At 48.4% G+C, this 21,713-nt stretch overlaps 2 protein-coding genes across 15 annotated transcripts in view; one reads left to right on the forward strand and one right to left on the reverse strand.

Annotated features, from left to right (window-relative positions):
- ptk2aa (protein tyrosine kinase 2aa) overlaps positions 1–17,963 on the forward strand; it is an 82,180-nt gene extending 64,217 nt beyond the window's left edge. For 10 of the 14 annotated variants that reach the window (XM_072705788.1, XM_072705787.1, XM_072705789.1 and 7 more), the window contains 18 exons: positions 442–462; positions 1,347–1,444; positions 2,815–2,899; positions 3,667–3,767; positions 3,954–4,069; positions 4,193–4,293; positions 4,742–4,831; positions 4,944–5,148; positions 9,022–9,133; positions 9,974–10,060; positions 10,486–10,626; positions 10,717–10,848; positions 13,290–13,352; positions 14,024–14,063; positions 14,252–14,355; positions 16,419–16,574; positions 16,667–16,747; positions 16,844–17,963. In XM_072705788.1, coding sequence (XP_072561889.1) covers positions 442–462; positions 1,347–1,444; positions 2,815–2,899; positions 3,667–3,767; positions 3,954–4,069; positions 4,193–4,293; positions 4,742–4,831; positions 4,944–5,148; positions 9,022–9,133; positions 9,974–10,060; positions 10,486–10,626; positions 10,717–10,848; positions 13,290–13,352; positions 14,024–14,063; positions 14,252–14,355; positions 16,419–16,574; positions 16,667–16,747; positions 16,844–17,056 — 1,946 coding nt within the window. In that variant the 3' untranslated portion in view covers positions 17,057–17,963. The remainder of the gene's footprint in view (positions 1–441; positions 463–1,346; positions 1,445–2,814; positions 2,900–3,666; positions 3,768–3,953; positions 4,070–4,192; positions 4,294–4,741; positions 4,832–4,943; positions 5,149–9,021; positions 9,134–9,973; positions 10,061–10,485; positions 10,627–10,716; positions 10,849–13,289; positions 13,353–14,023; positions 14,064–14,251; positions 14,356–16,418; positions 16,575–16,666; positions 16,748–16,843) is intronic. The other 4 variants (XM_072705782.1, XM_023811747.2, XM_023811749.2 and 1 more) reach the window with 1 other exon arrangement.
- Positions 17,964–19,036: 1,073 nt separating this feature from the next.
- Positions 19,037–20,494, reverse strand: rplp1 (ribosomal protein lateral stalk subunit P1). Its single transcript, XM_023811754.1, has 4 exons — positions 20,269–20,494; positions 19,790–19,864; positions 19,248–19,356; positions 19,037–19,163 (listed from the first exon to the last, which is right to left on the reverse strand). Exons 1-4 carry the CDS (start codon positions 20,338–20,340, stop codon positions 19,084–19,086), a joined length of 336 nt encoding a protein of 111 aa, XP_023667522.1. The 5' UTR covers positions 20,341–20,494; the 3' UTR covers positions 19,037–19,083.
- Between the last annotated feature and the right edge of the window lie 1,219 nt (positions 20,495–21,713).

The following is a 21,713-nucleotide window of genomic DNA, read 5'->3' on the forward strand; positions in this document are numbered from 1 at the left end:
CCGTTTTAGTTTCTGCGGAACCAGGCAGGGGGTATTGCTTACGTCGCCGTTTCACTTGTATCAGTGCGTGATTCGTGCAGCGGAGACCACGAGGGCGTTTCGGTCACCATCGCCGAATCCCCGGGGTGTTGTTTGGGCCAGCTGACTGTGGCCGTGATTGAGGGTGGGGGGATCATGCTCATACACACCTCATAGTTCATGCTCACGTGCTGAGGTCCCGCCCCCGGAACGTACCATCTGGTGGGAGCAGCCTGCAGACAGCTGCTCATATGCTGCTCTCGTAGAATAACATCGAGAAATGGCTGAGCTCCGTCTGAGTGTCGCTCTCACGGAGATTCGCTTTCGTCCCCATCCCCCCGTGTACTCTCTGTCTGTGTGCCCTGTTCTGGTGTGTATTCTAAAAGACAGCTTTGCTCTCTCTCTACTTTAATGGCACTGCAGAGAGCTATGGATTAGACGAAGGTAAAGCGCTCTCTTTTTCTGTCCAAGTCTGCCTGCTCATCCGTCAGTGATCGTGTGGTGGTGTCTGCTTCTCCGTTTGTGTTTGATTACTTCTGCCTGCCACATTTCTTGTGTGTGTCAGTGTGTGTGAATATTTGTAATGTTGCTTTGCCTCTTACTGGCACTGTGTGGAGTAGCACATGTGCGTTTTAGTAAAGTGAAAAGACATTATTAATTGAAGCTATGACTAACCGATTGAATCATCCAAAAAAAAATACACTCTGTAGTGGTAAAGCATTAGAGACTTTTTTTTTTTTTGATGGGGTGAGATCTGCTTGCGTTTCTTTGCCAACCTGACCGACCTTAAAAAGTTCAGAATGCTGCATGGAATGTTAATGCTTTTCATCTGACACGGCTTGAAGTGCAACAGCCTCTGTTTACAGCTGCATGCATTAAACACAAACACCAGGAAAGGCCAAATGACCCCTCTTGGATACTTGGCGATGTCATTTCCCATCAGCCCCCTCTTGTGTACACCTCCCTGGATACTGTAACCACTTACAGTCCAGGTAAAAATGTGCTTCACCTGAGCTGCTAGCAAGAGGCCCAAAGCAACAGTAACAAAGAAAGCATGTGTTATCCATCGTCATTATCTTCTGCTATGGTCTACACTTCATCTACTGGCTGGAAGGGTTAAGAGTATCTCTTCTGATTTCTCAGAGGGGCTGATTTCGCAATCAGGAACATATTTTTAATGACTAAGCTCTTTTTTTATTACTAAACTGCTCGTAAAAGATGGAGCCGAGGTTTCTGTTTAGATTCCGTAGCGCTGTAGTGTGTCGGTCATGTGGTGACCCATCCCTCCTGAGCCGTGTCACTGACACTCTGATCGCTTGCATGTCCAGCCAGGGACTACGAGATCCAGAGAGAGCGTGTGGAGCTGGGTCGCTGCATCGGAGAGGGCCAGTTTGGAGACGTCCATCAGGGGATCTACATGAGCCCAGTAGGCATCACCGGAGCCCCGCATCACGCTGCGCGCAGCCAGGCTAGCATGCGGCGTACATGGCAGTGTGTTCACTGCTGATATACAGCACTGTGCAAAAGTCTTAGCCAGTCAAAGAAAACATTGAAATGATCTTGATGTTTCTGGAAAACTATAATGCTATGCCTGTCAAGGTGTGTCAGCTTAGGCCAGGGCTATTCAACTCAGGCCCTCGATTCCAAATCCAGGCCGTATTTTCAGGTCTCCCAGGTAGTTAGTTTAATAATTATTGATTCTGATTGGTCAGAGGCTTCACACCTGGCTCACAGGCAAAGGAAGGCTGGAAAACCAGCAGGGCTCGGACCTTGAGGACCGTGAGTTGAATAGCCCTGGCTTAGGCACCCAAGTATTTGCAAGAACCATGCAATACACCAATATATTTACTGGCTCGACTGCTACCCCACCTTGTCTGCCTAATCAATACCTCACTGAGTTATTTAAGTAATTAAGTTCATTAATTAATTGAGCTAGTAGTGAAATTTAACAAACACATGGAATGGCAGGGTTACCTGAAGTGGTGTTCATCTAGCCATTCAAGAATATCAACTTCTTAAAGAACAAAAAATTTATGTTTTTATTGTGTTATTGTTAATTTGCATATTTTAATGTTAAATTGATATTTTTTTTTACTCTGAACAAATGCACAGTTACTATCCAGATAAATTCCGGCTGGGCGGTATATCGAATTTTTACAGTGTATCAATATATTTTTAAAAGATATAGGATGACAATACCCTTCACATATATAAATATACTTTTATTGTGCCTTCAAATTACGACCCTACTAAAGATTTTCAATGGAGACCAATAGTGTTCCTTCCTGCTTGTAAGCAGCCTGAGAGCTATGGTTGTAATGTTGCACAGAATCCCAGAATTCATAGCTAAAATCAAACCATTGAATTAATGCGGTCTCACAGGAAAGTTGAAGAATCATGTTTACTTGGTTCTTTTCGTTTTAAATAAAAATATTTTATTATTTTTTTAATATCCGATACATTTTCTTGGCCTGACATTTACATAGTACTGTATGTGTAAGAGGGTTAGCAGTGGATTTGCACATTTACATTTAGCTTTTTCAAGCATAATTTAGATTTTTACAGTGTTTCCTTAAAACGCAAAATCTGGATTTTAATGTTGTTTTTAATTGCAGTATTCTGTCTGTTTGCTCACAGTTTTTATTGTATTTGGCAGCTGGACATTTTAAGAGGTCTCAGCTTGATCATGTGACTGACCGCAGTCGGTTATTCTAGTGCCGTCAAACATCACAGCTGTCTGTTTTCACCGCTGTTCCCTCGTGAGCTGTATCGTCACGTCGGTCATTGTGCCCACAGGATAACCCCTCCATGTCCGTGGCAATCAAGACCTGCAAGAACTGTACCTCAGACAGCGTCCGGGAGAAGTTCCTGCAAGAAGCCCGTAAGTGGCCAGTGTTGCCATGGTGCCTTGGCAACCTGTAGGGCGTGTTTCAACGGGCCGGTTCATTGCAGTTAATACTGATGTAATCGACCTGGATCACGTTTAAATGGCAGCTAGACCTCCTCTCATGAGGGGAGGATGGGGGGTTTCCTGTTGGACACTCTCTCCTAGATGTTTGGCCCATGCTGATTTTTGGGAGAACAACAAGCCAGATCCTGTTTCCCATTAAAAAGTTTTCCTTTTTTATTCCCAGGAGAAGTGGGCAGCATGTTTGGTAGAAAATCAGGGGTGGGGTAGGAAAGGTAGTTGTGGGGGGGGGGGGTCCGTGCACCGATCAGACTCCTGGCCTCCGCTGCAGAGGTGGATCAAATGGTCACCCAGGGGTCCTCGCCGGGGTGCTCATGTTCCGCAGCGAATGTGACGTGTCAGGCCTTTCCCAGTGCCAGCATAGGCTTGGCAGCCAGACACACTTCCCAATCTGGCCCGCAGGCAGCTGTACTGTAAATTCTTAGCTGATCGTCTTACAGCAACAGCTCGTCCTGATTTAAGTACCTGCCCCACGTTTCAGCCGTCATATTTGATTCCCTCCTTATGATAATTTAACCATCTGCAAGCTGGATCACTGCGGCTGTTACTTGCACGGTGGTCCTCATGACGCACTTCCTGTCCCACAGTGGTCCTCATGACGCACTTCCTGTCCCACAGTGGTCCTCATGACGCACTTCCTGTCCCACAGTGGTCCTCATGATGCACTTCCTGTCCCACAGTGACTATGCGCCAGTTTGACCACCCTCACATAGTGAAGCTGATTGGTGTCATCACAGAAAACCCGGTCTGGATCATCATGGAGCTCTGCACTCTGGGCGAGGTGAGCTTAAGGTTTGGGCTTTCATGTCCACACCTAACCACCATCTTCCTTGTTGCCAAAACTCAGTATTCCAGCTCTTCAGTGCCCTCTGGTGGTCCATCGGTGTACTAGCATTTTACTAATAAGAATGGTCCTCACTGCAGTTGTTCTATTGGTCATTTTGATTTCTTGAATTTCTTCCTGCAGCTGCGGTCTTTCTTGCAAGTAAGGAAGTACAACCTGGACTTGGCCTCACTGATCCTGTTTGCCTACCAGCTCAGTGCTGCACTGGCTTACCTAGAAAGCAAGCGGTTTGTACATAGGTGAGAGCCATTCTTCAGCATCTTCCACAGGGAGCTATAAAATAGGTTTTTTTCTTATTTGTGGCTCAGCCATGTTGAATTGATTGTGATTGTGCTTATGTTTCTGTCCTGTCTTTCGCACAGGGATATAGCTGCTAGGAACGTCCTGGTATACTCAACAGACTGTGTAAAGCTAGGGGACTTTGGTCTGTCCCGATACATGGAGGACAGCTCTTATTACAAAGGTACCCTTTAACACAAGTGCATTATCATTTTAGGGAAGCCCGTTCCCAACACTGCTGTGTAGTTTTATCATTTGTGGTATTTGCGTTGATATTATTCTGTTTTCTGCTTAGTTTACCAGCTTGTCATATGCTAGTGGATTGTGCTTCTTGAAAGCATCACTCTAAATTATCAGTGAATAGATTTTTTTTTTAATGCATTGTTGGTGCCACCTACTGGCAGATTGCATTCAATTCAGCCATGATCAACACTATAGAATAAGGCACATTAACACTTATTGAGTTGAAAGTTTTATATGTCACATCCGGTTGCATTTTGTGGCCTCTATTATAGTCATGTTTTTTTTTGTTTAATCCATAATGCACTGTGTTGTCATTGGGTCTGTGATTCACAGCCTTAGTGTTCAGGCAGCTCAGCAGGTTGCCTCACAATGGCATGTGATTTTTCCAGCTTCTAAAGGGAAACTGCCAATTAAATGGATGGCTCCAGAATCTATTAACTTCAGACGCTTTACCTCAGCCAGCGATGTCTGGATGTTTGGTAAGTTAAAGGACACGAGTGCTTTTTCTGACTCTGCCTGTAGGGAGAGCGGTTTGGTGTCCAGGTGCTTTCAAACAGCCCCCTCCTTAACTCACCTTTTCGCCTTTTCCAGGCGTCTGCATGTGGGAGATCCTCATGTATGGGGTCAAGCCCTTCCAGGGGGTGAAGAACAACGATGTCATCGGCAGGATAGAGAACGGCGAGCGGCTGGCTATGCCTCCCAACTGCCCCCCTACGCTGTACAGCCTCATGACCAAGTGCTGGGCCTATGACCCCAGCAAGAGGCCCCGCTTCTCGGAGCTTAAAACCCAGCTCTGGTGAGTTCCGGTGTCGTTGATCTCAAAGCCCGGCTCTGGTGAGGTCCGGTGTCGTAGATCTCAAAGCCCGGCTCCGGCAAGTTCCGGTGTCGTAGATCTCAGAGCCCGGCTCTGGCGAGGCCCCGTGTCCCAAGGTGCCACTCAGGGCCCATGCAACGACGAGGCTTCACACAGTGGGCATGACTTTTTTGTGCTGTCAGTTAGTGTATCATTAAAATCACTTCCTGTGCGGTTACTTATCTGATTTCTGGTTGAGAACCTCTCTGCCTTGAGTTAAGAGGTCTAACCATAGTTATGTTGGTTTTCAGTATGGGACCCCCCACCCCAGCGACTTTTATTATCAAGATTTCAAAATACTGGAATAAATTTGCTTTTGAAACCATCACAGTACCGTACACTGCCATATGTCTGGATATTATGAAAATCTAATGTGGCCCAAACATGTGACTTTAAGCAGCCAATGGTGTAAGACGGCATCTTTGTCTTAGATAACAGTGCTAAAAGGTGCTGCTTTTCAGGAGACAATGCTCATTATTGTAAAACTGCTCATCCTGGCAGGAAAAACAGCTGCAACTAATCCCATGTTGTTGTTGGATATGAGGTATAATGTTTGACAATCCACATTTCAGGGAATCTTAACCTCAAAGGAAGGATGCAAGCATAACAGAAACTTTAAGTGAAAATCCTTGCTATGTTAACTTGGTTACACTCTTCTTCAGGGCATTCACAAATCTAGCTGTAAGTTTGACACCCTTCTTTGATATAATGAATCACATGGTAGCAGTCTACATAACTTCCTGTCTGAGAGTGACCTCATCAGTTGCATTCTCACAGACTGCAGATCTCTGATCTGTCCTACCTAAGGACCCCAAGGGGAGATTATACAGGTGAATGATACCATCCAGAGCAGCATTGCAATTGGGCTTCCCCAAGGTTCAGGTATGAGTTTTCGGTCAGATGGATGCCTGCAGTGCAATCAATTATTGCGTTCATGGTGTGATTTTGGGCATTACCCTGCTACGTAAGCCTTAAATGCACTGGCCTCGTCTTCCTGGAAACCACACAAATATTTAGCAGATGTTTATATCAAATTTGTGCCGTATGTGCCAAGCATTGGATCTGTGTGGTGTCAGATATGGAATTTAAGTGTAATTGCGTGCCAGGTGTGAGAGGGATGAACCACGTGCAGAATGTGTGTGTGGCAAGTCTGACGGGGTAAGTCTGTGTCATACTATGGAGCAGGAGGGACCATATTCAGAACTCGGGGACAATTGAGAGCCCTTTCGCTGTGAATTAGGAGTGTTGGTTTGTTTCAGCGTCGCGCTGTGCTTGTGCTGTGCTTGTGCTGTGCTTGTGCTGTGCTTGTGCTGTGTGCAGCCCCATTATTCTGAGGTTTCGTGGGCCTTCATTGGACCCCCCTCCCCAGAGACACCCTACATGGACATGCGCATGTACATTAGACAGCGCAGCCTGGGGATTCACCCCCCAGTCTATAAGCTCAGGTACCCACGGGGAGCCAAGCGATAAGGAGGTCCGGGAATCCGGGGTGGGGCCCACTGCCAGGCATGTCCAACCCCGCTGCCTTTGGCAGGTCGGGGCGAGTTCCCAGACGCACCACACCCCGTTTCTTGCGATTGTACTGGTCGTGATCATTGTACAGCTCCAGTAAATACTGGGAATGATGACAGGTAGTGATGTAAACTTTCCTGAAAACTTTCCGGCTTGTGTCTGTGACACAGGGCAGCTGTGGAAGGTAATGCCCGCAAGGCCATACTGGGGAAGTTGGTTATCACATTGCTGTCAGCGAGGCTCTAAAGTACGGTGTCTGGCGTGTCACCGTTTGGTCACTGGGGTTACACCCCTCCAGGGGGGTGGACACCACATACTGGGGCTGCTTAATGGGTTCATTGCCTGGGAAGTTTGGTTCAGTGTGGAGGTGGAGTGTATGGGCCATTCTGACCTGGTCTGACACGCACCTTTTGGGTGTGTCTGTTGTATATTCAACCCCCCCCCTTGCTCTTGCCGGCAGTCTCATTCCTCATGTCTTCCCCCTGGCCGCGTCACGCCCATGCCGAGTCATGCGATTTTGTCAGCCTTGCCCATCGTGACGGGGCTGTATTAGGCTGCCAGGAGACATGGAGAGATTAGAGGCACGGGGACACATCCGTCTGAGTGCCCTCTAAGCTCACAGGTTTTAAGCATCCTGTGATGCCCTCTAAGCACAGCTAACTTGGTTCAGTGTGGAACTGCGCTAGGCCTGTGGCCCCGGGATGTGCTGAGTGAAGTTTAGAATAAACCTGTCATTAATTGCACCACGCTAATTTCAGCCTAGTCCAGGGGTGGGCAATCTTATCCGCAAAGGGCCGGTGTGTATGCGGGTTTTCGCTGCAACTCTCTAATTAGGTCACTAATTAGAGGACTGATTGGCTGAAGAGTCCTCACACCTGGGTTTGAACAGCTGACCTACAGGTTATCCCAAAAACCTGCACACACACCGGCCCTTTGCAGATAAGATTGGCCACCGCTGGCCTAGTCTGTTCCTGATACTTGGTGTTCCCCTCACTTTTTACCCCTCTCTTGCTAGGCCTCCTTGAGGTCCAAAGTGAGCATGTGGTCCACACTGTTAGGGGGCTTCCTTGCAGGAGAGTTAGTCCTGGATCACTTTCTTTTCATGTTTTATTTAGAGTTTTCTGGTTTTGTTTGACCTTTTTTATTTGAAATTGTCATTAAAGGAGTAAAGCAAACAAGCAAAACTCAAGTGGCTCATTTTAAAACTTAGCGACGTCTGTTCTTACGTGGAGGTCTTCTGCATTGCTTGTCTCGTTTTTGTTTTGCATCAGAGGTTTAAGGAAAGCCAGGTCTCTGCAGATACTGGGGGGCCGTATGATAGGCAGCTGTAGATAGCACTCAGAGCAGGTGTACCCCCCCCCCCCCCGCTTCACTCCTTCACTAGCTACTTGCATGTCTCCAGATGCCAGGGTGAGGACCTTTCCAGAAATAGGCCCATCTGTCTGGGAGCTGGGGACTGAGCTGTCTGCCACCTCCATCAGGGCCTGCTTGTGTCTGGTCTGCCTCCTGTGTGTGTGTGTGTGTGTGTGTGTGTGTGCGTGCGAGCGGGTTTACCTATCCTTATGGGGACACAATGTCCCCATAACGTGATAAATATCCGTTTTTTTTCCCTTATGGGGACCGGTTTCCTGGTCCCCATAAGGGAAAATTCTATTTTATAAAAAACGGTGACTGCTATGAAAAAACTAAAAATGCAAAAACTCTTGTATTTTGTTTGGTTACTTATGGTTATGGTTAGGGCTGGGTAGGGGTTAAGGTTGTCATAGTTAGCGTTAGCATTTTTCCCATTGAAATGAATGAGCGGTCCCCATAAGGATATGTTTACCCTACATGGGCGTGCGTGCGTGTGTGTGTGTGTGTGTGTGTGTGTGTGTGTGTGTGTGTGTGTGTGTGTGCGCGCACGCGTCCATGTGTATCTCTCTGTCTGTCTCTCCCCCTGTGCCTTGCTAAACCCATCCTCTTTCCGAACCCGTAATGGCTGTGGCAGGGCTGAAAACTAGCTGAGAGTAACAGTACCAGGGCCCGTTGGGTCCGACCTTGGTGTGAAGTTTGTTTTTATGGTCAGGGACTCGCTGCTGTTGGGAAGTGGTCATGTCATTGAACAAACCGTCTCTTTCTCCTGTTAACACCTCAGACACATTGTCAGCCAGCTCGTCCCTGAGTCAGTCAGCCTTTCGCTGCCGCCCCTCGTACCGCCGGGCCGACCTTGGGCCCAGTGGGAAATGGAATCCATAGCACAAGGCAAAAGAAGGGTGGCAGGTGTTTAATTGGCTGTGAGGGTGACTCTGTGTGTCGTGACCCCAGCACCATCTTGGCGGAGGAGAAGGCGCAGCAGGAGGAGCGCATCCGCATGGAGATGCGGCGTCAGGTCACTGTGTCGTGGGACTCCGGCGGACCCGACGAGGCCCCCCCCAAGGTGAGCGGCCGTGGCTGTCCAGCCGGCTCCCGTGGCACATCCCCTTCCGCTACATGCACATGCTACCCTGCAGCTGGTCTCCGGGTCCGTACAGTTCTGGAACGATTCGCTGCCTTTAATGACGTACGCAGAACCTGGAGCTGTCAGCCTTGTCCATCAGCTCACTTCCCCTGGCTGAGCTGGGTGCAGACGTGACACATTTGCCCATTAGCCCATGGGAGGTCGACACTGGGGCCCCGATGTGAATGTGACACCTGAGTGGAGTGTGGGACAGGTGGTAATCTTACACTGTGGGGTGCTACTTACACCTGCTGGCCACCTGTTACACCAACATGCTGCAGATGTTAACCTTTAACTCTTGCCTTCACTTTTGCTTTTCACAAGTTTTCTGTCTGCACAATTCCTTCTGTTAGTTCCCTCCATAATTCTGTTAGCTGCCTCACACGTGTTATTTCTCACATTTCCTGAGGCTTGGTCATGAGTGGTCAGCTCTGTCAGGCCGCTTAGGGTAGATGTTCTCTAATGTCATTAGTCAGTTGAACAGTGGCATTATGGGAAACCCATCCAAGTTTAGCTGCTAAGTGTACATTGTCCCCCTCCCCTACACTATCTCCCAGTCCGTGTCTCTGCTTGATAAAGTTCCATTGTGTCCGAGCCACATCAAATCAGCGTCCGGGGTCACTTTCCCAGCGGAAGTTCCTAACCCCGACTGTTCCTCCCATCCCTCTCTGCCTTGGTTAGCCCTTGGATCACACTGTTGTTCTCCTTTCACTGACTGAGTCCCCTGATTAGAGAGCACATTTCAGACAGCACCCCCTCTCCCTCTCTTGCTGAGTATAGCCCAGCAGGCCTGGATACCCCAGCCCCCGGTCCAGCGAGGGCTTCTACCCCAGTCCTCAGCACGCCGGACAGCACAATCATTACCAGGTATCTCCATCGCTGACTTTCTCTTGAATCAGCGTAGGGATTTCATATGACTTGTAGGATGTGTGATATCGGCACTGACAGTGCGAGAGAAAGTGTGTCTACCCCCCCCCCCAGGGAATTAGTTTTTCGTCGCCCATGCAAACCCCTTGAAATATTACGATTTTTAAAAACTGTTTAATGATGTGTAACATACGTAAAATACCCTGGTAGGAAATGGTTACAGTTTGCCCTGGTGGCTTAATCCATGCTCTTTGAAATTGCTTATGATGTTTAAGCTCTTAGTGTTTCAAGCCAATAATAGTCTTTGTAATGCGATGATCACTGTGCACTGCACCTCATGCCAGTTTAAAAGCAGGTGATAAGTGGTGTTTTATTTTACTGTTGTTGTTTAATTGTAGTTATAGTTATAGACTTCCCATCTGCAGGTATCAGGGTACCCTGCTCCTCATGGCATGTCCCCCATGCCCGGCGGAGGGTACCCACCCCAGGCCTCGGTCCTGGATCCACACGACTCATGGAACCACCACCGGCCACAGGACGTCTCCATGTGGTCACCCAACATGGAGGTGAGCTGGGAGATGGTAAGGGCACCCTCTGCTAATCTTCGGTGGAAACACCATCCCTAATAGTGCTGCTGTCTGATTGATTTTTGCCAGGATGGGGGGCCGCTGGATCTGCGGGGGATGGGCCAGGGTCTGCCCCCCCACCTGATGGAAGAGCGGCTGATGATGCAGCAACAACAGATGGAGGAGGATCAACGTTGGCTGGAGCAGGAGGAGCGCTTCCTGGTAAAAGACTCCATCTGTACTTACCTTCAAGTCCTCCCGAGGCCCCTGTCTCTCTCTTATGCTGTGCCCTCCTCTCCCCAGCTGAGACCCCCCCATCTCACTTATGCTGTGCCCTCCTCTCCCCAGCTGAGACCCCCCCATCTAACTTATGCTGTGCCCTCCTCTCCCCAGCTGAGACCCCCCCATCTCACTTATGCTGTGCCCTCCTCTCCCCAGCTGAGAGACCTCCCCCATCTCACTTATGCTGTGCCCTCCTCTCCACAGCTGAGACCCCCCCATCTCACTTATGCTGTGCCCTCCTCTCCACAGCTGAGACCCCCCCATTTCACTTATGCTGTGCCCTCCTCTCCACAGCTGAGAGACCCCCCCCATCTCACTTATGCTATGCCCTCCTCTCCCCAGCTGAGAGACCCCCCCCATCTCACTTATGCTGTGCCCTCCTCTCCCCAGCTGAGAGACCCCCCCCATCTCACTTATGCTATGCCCTCCTCTCCCCAGCTGAGAGACCCCCCCCATCTCACTTATGCTGTGCCCTCCTCTCCCCAGCTGAGAGACCCCCCCATCTCACTTATGCTGTGCCCTCCTCTCCCCAGCTGAGACCCCCCCCATCTCACTTATGCTATGTCTTCCTCTCCCCTGTATCTTGCACCTACGCAGAGTCCCCCCCAACACAGAGACCCTCTAGAGTTCACGGCTCTTTTTCGGTTTCCCAATGTTTGTCCTGGCATGCAGGCCTGTGCGCGTTTGTTTGTGTGTCGCTGGACGTCTCTGTCCTGCTGATGCACGATGAGGCTCTTTTCAAAACAGACCAATAAATCACCGTGGTACTGCACTGAACTCAGGACCAGTCACTCCAGCAAAGAAAGGAAGTGAATTGATGGGAACCATGTGAAACTGGCCCGCGAGCTGGACACGGGAGGAATTTGGCCGAGAAGTGGAAATAAACGCTTTTCCTACTGAGAATAATATTTTGAAAACCGCGAGCACTTTGTCAAAAGCAGTGAAAGGTTTACATCAAGCCACTTTTTCCAAACAAAACCCGAGAGCTCTGACAAAGAATGAGGGACATCCTGAACCTCATGAACTGACACTTTAATGAAATTGAAGACATTTGGTGCTTCTGGTGTGCCGATGGTGTGAGTCATTACGTGGCAGGGTTCCTATATTTTAATTTCTTAAATGAGAAGCTGCTTTGAATTGATATAGAAAAGCCTCTGCTTTGTAAGGGCAGTCCTGTGGAAAGATGGAGAAAAGCCATTTTGGACATAATCAACGCTAGTGTTTGGAGGAACATTCACTAGTGACTCTAAATCTAGCGGTCCTGATATGTGGAGGTCTGGCTTTACTGAAAGCATTTCTTAAGCTCTGTGACGCCAACGCAACATATGTGGAAGGAAGCAGCTCTCTGTGGAAGCTGTCACTGTCTCAGTAAGTTAAGGAGGTGTCTTCTCTGGCCTCATCGCTTCTCAGTTTGCGGGACGACTGGGGCGATCTTCGCTTTCTCGGTTATTAATCTCATAGTGGTCACACAGCTGTGTAGCTGACATTTGAAGATGCCTGGGCTCCCTAGATGTCACCAGGGGTTAGAAGGGAGAGAATTTGGCGTATGTGTGCTGCGGTTCCCGGCCGCCACTCTCAGCCAGACGGTGCCCAAAGGTGTAGCATTGGCTCGAATGCGGGTTTGTTCTCGGTGCCGTTCAAATACAAGGGCTGTGATTAAGAACGAGGATTAAGATACTGTTTAACACCTTCTGTGAGAGCGCGAGATTTAACCATTAAATCTGACCTGCTATTTAGTCGGAGGTTGACGTAGGAGAATGAGTGGGGAAACTGCAGGCTTTGTAGATGTGATTTGGGAGCGAGTGAGCGAACGGGGGGGGGAGGGAGAGAGAGGCGGTCCATATAAGCCTCGTCCTCCAGCTAGAAGCGGGGGTTTGCAGTCGACTCGTCTCACGCTGCTGATGGAATTAGTTACCGCCGCCTTCACTGTGCAGTGCCAGCTAAAGGCTACCAGGATGCAGGTCTTCAAGTCCTGCTTTGGGAAGCGGGTACGGAGGAGGGGTTTGGGCTGTGGGGTGGTTACTTATTTATAAACACAGGCTGCCCGGGCTTCTCGCTGAGCCGAGCGATCGGTGCGTAGAGGCTGCGACTCCCTGCTGAGCCCCAGCGAGCCGCCGGCTTGAGAGAATCGGGGAATCGGGACTTTTGTGATGAAGCAGATTCCAGCTCCGGGCCAGACGTGTGCCCGGACATGTTCCTCTCGGCTTGCTGCTGGAGAAGGGGGAGGGTTCTGCTTCTGCTTCTGCCCGGCGATGGCTGGCATCCGGCCCGAGCGATGGGCGCGAGGGCATGGCCCAGCATGCTGCCTCCATTCCGGCGTGCCGTCCTGCTCCATTTGCTCTGTGCTTGCCAGCTAATGGCCCCTCTCCTCTTCCCACCAGAAGCCAGAGTCCAGGAACTCCAGGGGCAGCATTGAGCGCGAGGAGGGTGGTCTTCAGGGCCCGGTGAGTCTCGCGCCCGCCATGGGCTCGGAAACCTGTTTCCTCCCTCTCCTGTCTCGCATGCACACACATGAACACATCAGCTCAAAGCAGGACGAGGAGGGGTAGCAGGTTCCGACACCTCAGTTCTGTGATGATAAACATCACTCCTGACTGCTGGGCTGTTCTCCACCATCTTTGTGATGATTCTGCTGATCGGTCACATTGATTTATTGTTATTCAGTAAAACTTGCCTGGGAACTAGAAAGATGGACTTGATTAAATGGGCTATTAATGAAAGTCTGATCTACTGGAATCAGCTTTCCAGTTCTTGCTGGGATGACAGAACGAAATGCAATCTGTTTTTTTTTTCTTTTTTTTTAAATCCGTTTTAAACTCTGGGTTGAGTGTTTCTTAGAAACAGAAGATGATTCAAAATTCTGATGTGCAGCGTAAGCTGCCAGTGTGAATGCTCCCCCGGCCAGCGGCCACGTTCTCCGATTCCGGAATTCAGGCTTGGACACCAAGGTGTTTATGGGAGCCTGCTTTAGGATTCCTGGGAAAAACTGCCCTGAAGGGAATTAAATCCGCTGCTAAGGAAATTTTAATGGCCCATTCCGAATGTTTGATTTGTCCTGAGTTAAGCTACGCACAGACACGTCACAGCTGGCTGATTGATTGTGTGCTTCCAACAGGCAGGGAACCAGCACATATACCAACCCGTAGGCAAACCAGGTAAGGATGTTCCGGGTCTTGCATGGGTCAGTTCCTTTTGGTGGTTGTTCTGACTGCAGTGCAGCTGTGACAGATAGATGGCGCCGGTGGGCCCTCTGCTCCAGGCCCACAATCTGCATTTCAGCATTTGCATTCAGTTATCTGTGTTTGCTCCCCGTTGATAGTTCCCTTGTCGTTCTGCCATGCAGAGCATGCAGCTCCCCCAAAGAAACCCCCCCGCCCGGGAGCACCGAGCCACCTGGGCAGCGTGGCCAGCCTCAACCCCGTGGACAGCTACAACGAAGGAGTCAAGGTAGAGGCCGCTCCGCAGCAGCGCCCCATCAGGCCGGCCTAAGAACGACAGATTCATGTCACACTTAACATGGCAACTTAGATTTTACTGCTATAAATGCTTGCCTGCATGTGGGTTCACAGATTCTTCCCCCTCCCCTTTTTTGCAAAGTTCCTTAAAATGTTCCATTTTTGCGTTCCCTTGGAGTTACGGCTCATTGCCTGTGTTAGACTTGTTCCCGCTTAGCTGAGCCCAAACTCGGCAGGCTCTGCAGCTAGGGAAACCCTCACGCCAGTGCCTGTGAGCCCGTTTACGAGTAACCCTGCTAGACTAGAGCTGCTCCCAGCCCTACTAGCAGGACGTGCAGGTCTCAGAGGAGAAGGCAGGCCCCTTCCCTGGGAAAATATTCATTTGACACAGAGGAGGAAGGCCCATGGGGCAGCTGGGAACCATTCCCCCGCCCCAGGCCTCAGTGGTCAGGACCCCAGTCCCCCAGGGACGTGCTCTCATCAGGAGATTTCAGCAAGCGGCGAAGTCATAGTCCCAGCTTACCAGTGGGAGCCAAGTTAAACTTCAGTGTAGTGTGGGGTCTCGTAGGATGTCCTTTTTAAGCACTGAACGAGGCCCCAGCAAGCTATGAAGACGGCATGAGCCGAAGTCGTGTGTTATTCTGAAGCAGAGCTTCCATCCAAAGCCACCAGTGATGGTGTGTAAGTCCACTTAGGTACATAACGCAGCTTGGTGTACTTTTATCTAATCTTAAAGACATGTCATTTTTATTTTTGGACAACATACATAACGTTAGAAGGCGCAAGTGAGCACACACACCGCGTCGAGGCGTCGATTGTGCGGAGCGCACGCTGCGGTGGGGCATGTGCTTACAGTGGAATTTGTTAGCTGCTGGTATTGGGCAGCGAGCTGGGCTGCCTCAGCTCCAAACCAGTGCATGAGTCCTGCCTGCTCTTACTGCAGATGCATGTGTGTGTTTTTGTGCTTGTGCCTAAATTAATTGTTTCTCCTTCTTCTGTTCCTGTGCACCCTCTTGTGTTCCCCTCTTTTTTTTGCCTCTGCCTCACTGTTGTTGAAACTTAGCCTTGGCGGGTAAGAACTCCATGTTTGTGTCAGTCTGTCTGGGCCACCTCAAGCCCCCGCCATTGGGGCTCTGTGTCGTAGCTTTAGGATGGGCACCCCTTTGCCCAGCACTAAGCTCTGTACCCCCTAGTCTTTTTCTTGTTTAATGAATCATGCAGCATTAAATTAAGTCTCTGTACAAGAGGGGCAGCTATGGGTGGTATCTCCCCCCCCCCCAGAGAGGGCTGTAGTGTCCCCCTTACTAACCTTAGTGCCTCACCTCTGTTGTCTTCTCCCTGGGCTGTGGTGGTCCCTGTTTGTGTGCGGACGTGACCCTCAGAGAGCCGTGTGAGGCTGTCAGGGCCACTCAACCTACCCCACACCGCTGAACGCAACTCTCTGATGACTCATGTTTGCACCCTTTGTCTGAGTCTTGTGTTTTTAAGTTGTGATTTCAACAACACAAAAATGCAAGGTGAAGATGATTCATCTCTGTAGTCTAGAAGTAATTCTATTAATCTATTAATGCATTAGAAAGTCATGAAAAATTCTGTCCTATCTTTTTTTTTTAATTTCTTGAGAGACCAACAATTTTGCAAATGGTGGAGACTGATTCTCCCAGAATCTCTGTGGTTCAGAAAAGTCACTGTTTACTTCTGGAAACTGGTAATTTCAACATACTGAACATTTTAGTAAAATCCATAAGTGTAGTATTTTTGGTCTTAGTTTGGCCCTGATCTAAATTTGACTTTTTGCGACATCTAGTGGTAGATAAAATAAATTGCAAGCCCTCACACTGCAGAACGTAAACAACCTTCTGCAATGTTTGGCATGATTGCTGGTACTCAGATTTCAGCTGTTCCTTCTCTGCTTCTCTGAATGATACCTGAAATCATGGCCAGCTTCAGTATTTTACACAGTAAATTGCCCACAAATTATAAACATCATCGTAAGCCTGGAGAACGACGAACCTCATTCATGGTGCTGACAGGTGTCTGTGTCCTCCTGCACAGATCCAGCCCCAGGAGATCAGTCCTCCACCCACGGCTAACCTAGACCGCTCCAACGATAAGGTGTATGAGAATGTCACGGGGCTGGTGAAAGCAGTCATCGAGATGTCCAGCAAGATCCAACCTGCTCCTCCAGAAGAGTACGTGCCTATGGTGAAGGTAGGTACGAGGACAAATATCGGCCGACTTTTCCCATCAGCACATCAGCGCCGTGCTGGGGAGACGCGTGAATCACTGTGCTGTCTGTGCAGGAGGTGGGGTTGGCACTGAGGACGCTGCTGGCCACTGTGGATGAGACCATACCCATACTCCCAGCCAGCACGCACAGAGAGGTGAGCACAGTGGGTAAATTTCCACATGGAAATTTCTGCCCAACAACTGATCTCAGTTCAGTTTTATGGCGGGTGACGTTCCCTACCTCCACACAGATTGAGATGGCTCAGAAGCTGCTGAACTCAGACCTGGCAGAGCTCATCAACAAGATGAAGCTGGCACAGCAGTACGTCATGACCAGCCTGCAGCAGGACTACAAGAAGCAGATGCTGACGGCCGCGCACGCCCTGGCCGTAGACGCCAAGAACCTGCTGGACGTCATCGACCAGGCGCGGCTCAAGATGATCAGTCAGCCTCGGCCACACTGATGCCAGGACGGAGGGCCCCGCGGTGGCGCGTCCCGCGTGCTGCCAGACTGCTCTGACCTTCGGGGGGCCAGCGGGCCGCATGCTGGGTGACCACCTCACACAAGGACCCTAAGCAGCAGGGAAACCGCGCGGCTTCGTCCCTCGCGCCCTTCCAAGAACACTTAAGACTCCTCATACTGATATCATGTTCCAGGACCTGTGAACACCTGTTACAGACTCATTCAGCTGCACCTTCCGGTTTACACCGACTGTCCTTTTATATCCAGAGACAAAGTCCAGTTCTAACAGTTCCCAGAAAAAAGGTTTATGGAAAAAGCAACTGGAATCCTGGCTAGAGAAAGGAGAGTTCTGGGAAACCCAAAGGTTGAGAATTCTTCACATTAATCACACTGCAGCTTCCTTCAGTGTATCATTGTAATGATCAGTGCGCTTATCCCACCACCATCAATGCAGAATCATAAATATATATTTTGGAGGTTCACTACATTTTTTTTCCAGCTGATATATAAGCTTGGGGGGTAAATCTCTGAAGCGACAAATAAACTGAAAGTGGAAAAGTAAGTATTCTGCTTGTCTTTTTTGAATTAGAAACAATGTGACACTTTTGTAGTTGGATAATAGTTAAGTATGAAGAATTTAAAGCCACAAAGTAAATGTTACATAGAGGGGTATGTCACAGTGGTGTGGGGATCCATGCGTTAAACGGTCAGAGACTTTTTATATTGTCATGTTTACTTTTACACGTCCTTCCTCCCCACATCGTCTTTAGCCAGCTGGTCTAAGGAAGAGATTTTGTTTTACCCCAGCTACAGTATGTTTGTTACATTAATCTGCTTTTGGGTATAAATTATTCTCAGGAAGAATGGCCTGTACAGTTCCTTGAATTAATAAAAAGATTTATCATTAAGTTCTGTCTCCAAGGATTATTTCCCATTCCAGTATAGGGTCACGAGAAGCACAAGGCGAAGGAGAGGATGCCAGCCTATCGAGGGGCACAGATGCGCTCTTGGTAATTGAGACCTCATTTTCCCAAGCAGCATATTCCTGGGTAGTGCTGTGGCTCTGCAGGTTGGGACACTGTAGCTGTGACCAAAAGGTTGTTGGTTTGAATCCCACAACAGGCACTTTCGTCAGCAACAAGCCCTCGAGCATGGCCCTTAAGGCCGATCACTCCAAGGGCACCAACTGACCCTTGCCTGTCACTTTGGACAAAAGCACCAGCCAAACGTACAAGGTTTTGGACAGAGACCTACCAAGCCAGCAGTCCTGGAGATGAGGCTACAGCACTAAGTCACAAAGCACCTTGGGTTGGATTTCCAATGATGATTCTACAGGAATTTGTGACAGACTGGGGCGACATGCTTCTCAGAATATCAACATCAGACCTATCCTCACCGGAGGTCTATATTCTTTCCAAGCTGGTAGTCTGGGTTAAATTGAGTTTTTTTGTTCACTTACATTTGACCTGGATAGTAACCTGCCATTTTGTAACCAATACTGAAAAATGCACTTTGACTAAGTATGATGACAAAATATCAGTTTGACTGAATCTCACAAAACCCATATTAACAAGATTTATAAACTATCAGATGACATTCAAATACTGCAAGTGACATATAGCATCCCAAACATAATTGGCAATTTCCCATCCTTGATGAGATGCCTAGGAAAACTCACTGGTGACGATTCCAATGTCTCATTTACAAGTGAGATTAAGGCGGAAATAAATATTGTCTCACACCCCCAAACAAGACCAGCTCAACAGAAAGGGCAAATTTAACAACCCACTTTCATGCAAAGCAACTCAGGCTAATGTACTCATTAATACCACCAATCGCCCATGTACATCCTAAACCCCACCATCTACTGATCTGCTACCATCTCAGGTCCTAAGCCTCCAATGTCTGCCCCCAAACGAGATCAGGCTTTTATAAACAGGATTGACGTTGCTGCTACAAGAATCCAACAAGTTCCCAGAAACAGGCTCATTTTTCCAATTTATTTCTGAATGTTTTACAAAAACCACTTTAGTCAAAGAGGCCAAAGCCCATGTCATCGTCAGACTCTTCAGACTCCTCCTTCTTCTCTTCTTTCTTTTCCTCCTCAGCTGTAACAAAAGCAGACTGTGTGAGAACCTTCAGTGGTGGGGAGGGCATCTTCTAGGGGGGGGGGATGGTGTTTGGGTCCTTACCTGGGGCTGCCGCTGCCGCGGCGGGGGCTCCTGCAGCAGGGGCAGCGGGGGCTCCGCCACCGGCCCCCACGTTGCAGATGAGGCTGCCGATGTCCACGCTGGACAAGGCCTGTAACAGGGTCAGTAGTTAGTCCTGCTGCTCTAACATTAATACATCCTCATCCCTAGATCACAGAGTCTGCATTTTAATAAACTGCATAATCAATCAAATAACTCAAAAAGACCAAGTTACTAAACTAAATCATCATCATCATCATCATAAATACAAGTGTCAAAACTTGCACTGAACGCCAAATCCATCCTTTCACTTTCATCTTGAAAGATGAGCAGAATTTCCTCTCACAAACTAGATGAATGACAGGTTACCCAGACTGGGCACATGAGACTACAAACACAGGATTAGAGTTAAACCTCGCTGATTACTGAATCATCCAGATAAACTCTAAGACGCGCCGTACACGCTGCTCACACGCATGCGGCGGGCTTAGTGGCACACGTTCACGGCGCAGCTTCCCTCCACATGCCCGCCGGTGCCCACTCACCTTGGCAAACAGACCGGGCCAGAACGGCTCGACAGTCACGCCGGCGGCCTTGATCAGGGCATTCAGCTTGTCCTCCTGCAAGTCCGAAGACACAATCACGTCAGGTACAAGCTTACTTATGCCGGATATGTCTGCGGCCAACCATGTACTACCAGCTGGATATTATCGACATAAAAAGAAGACAGGGACGCGTTCTTGACGTAAAGCATGTCGCTTAAGGTGCTGTAGGTTAAACTTCGCCAACTACGATGAGCTTGACTAACAATAATGACAGCGGATCAAAACGGATCTGATGAACTATTACTGAACTAACCGGCAGACCCGATCTGTTATGCTGTCCAATTTCACCATCCGACATGAGTGCATGTAAACGTAAACTCCATGCAGCTCCATGTTTACACTTAGGCAGTAAAACAAGCAAGACGAGCGCCTTTTTCCGCCATGTTGTATTGCCATGAAAGACCGGCGGGAGGGCTTACCGTGACGGTAACTTCATCGTCGTGGAGGATGAGAGCAGAGTAAATACAGGCGAGTTCTGAGACGGTGGCCATTTTGCTTTCAAGAAGTTATATTTTGGGCGAAGGATGCCTAATTTTCGTGGTGCTAGTCGCCGGATTCAGAGGCCTTAGCTTCGTCAGAAGAACCGAGCACCTTAGGCACGTTTCCCAGAGCTTCTGTCTTGACGGAAAGAGGGTGGAGGAGGGCGGGGCATTTTTATTTATATCACAAATGACATCATGTTACGTTCTACGTCATTTCCAACGTGGCCCATGTGATTGAGGCGTATATCAACCCAACCCAGTTCCAACCTATTTCCAACCCAGTTCCCAGTGGAACACGCACCCGGTTAGATGACATAATCTAGCTGAGAAGGTTAGCTTTCGATTTCATTGGCTGACAGTTGTGAACTTGAAATCGAGCGGCAATTTCTGGGGTTATTTGTCCTTTTCTTAAAAATTACATTAAAGAGTTTCTTTCACGAGTAACAGTAGACCCAATGGTTTCCTTATAATGGACATTTTCATTCATAAATATATTTTTGTTAGCAGTTATTTGTGCTAGAAGAGTATAGTCATAGGACCATAATCACACCCCAGCCAGTCAGGAAATTCATATTTGTTTTATGAGCTACAGTAAGTCTTTAATAGGCTTATGATGGGGAGCTCCATTTTTCTAACTAATTATTTAATTGCTTGATTGATTGTTTTTTTAAATTATTTAATTCACGTTTTATTAAATTAATTTTGTCACAAGAAGCGTTCCATACCATTTACATATCAATATATATAGTTATATATCTTCCAGACGGCCAGTCTCAAACACCTCACCTACTGTACGTGTCCCGAAGTCGGAGCTAGCGTTTGAGCAAGCCGCGGGTAGGCTATCCTTTCAGTAAATGGTTCCCCAAATATTAACTGCAGCCTCGTATCGACTTACGCTCGCATTTGGGATCGGGACCAATGGATGCAAGACAATTTGGGCGTATCTAGATAGTTGTATGGGTGGCGTAAGATATTAAGTACAGTACTGTAAGTAACATGTTATGTAAGGAAATTGCGCAGTACAGGTTATGTAGCATACCTGCTTATTCCAGCTGTCCATCACATATACAGTACATTGATGTATTCATACAGCATTAAATATTAGATAAGGACAGAGGGTCATTATAGGGCTGGCAGGGGCTGCTCATTCCTGCTCCTGAACATCTAGCATCCTGCAGAGCTTAGGTGAAACCCTAATTTAGCAAATCTGGTCCAAGATAATCAGGTCCTTCGGTAGCATACATTAGGTCGCGGGATAAACATTTATTGAACAGACTAAAATTAACGTTTTTTGCACATAAAGATGAATCGAAACAAACAGGATACAATATTATTCCAAAACAAATAAACTTAAAATAATTAAAAATATTTTGCTCTCCATT

Source organism: Paramormyrops kingsleyae, chromosome 23 (assembly GCF_048594095.1).
Source record: "Paramormyrops kingsleyae isolate MSU_618 chromosome 23, PKINGS_0.4, whole genome shotgun sequence".
NCBI lineage: Eukaryota > Metazoa > Chordata > Actinopteri > Osteoglossiformes > Mormyridae > Paramormyrops > Paramormyrops kingsleyae.

Coding starts and splice junctions, on each gene's coding strand:
- rplp1 (XM_023811754.1), bottom strand. CDS start 20,340: ATGGCCACCGTCTCAGAACTCGCCTGTATTTACTCTGCTCTCATCCTC. Junction 19,865..20,268: donor ACGATGAAGTTACCGTCACG/GTAAGCCCTCCC, acceptor TCGGACTTGCAG/GAGGACAAGCTGAATGCCCT. Junction 19,357..19,789: donor GGCCCGGTCTGTTTGCCAAG/GTGAGTGGGCAC, acceptor ACCCTGTTACAG/GCCTTGTCCAGCGTGGACAT.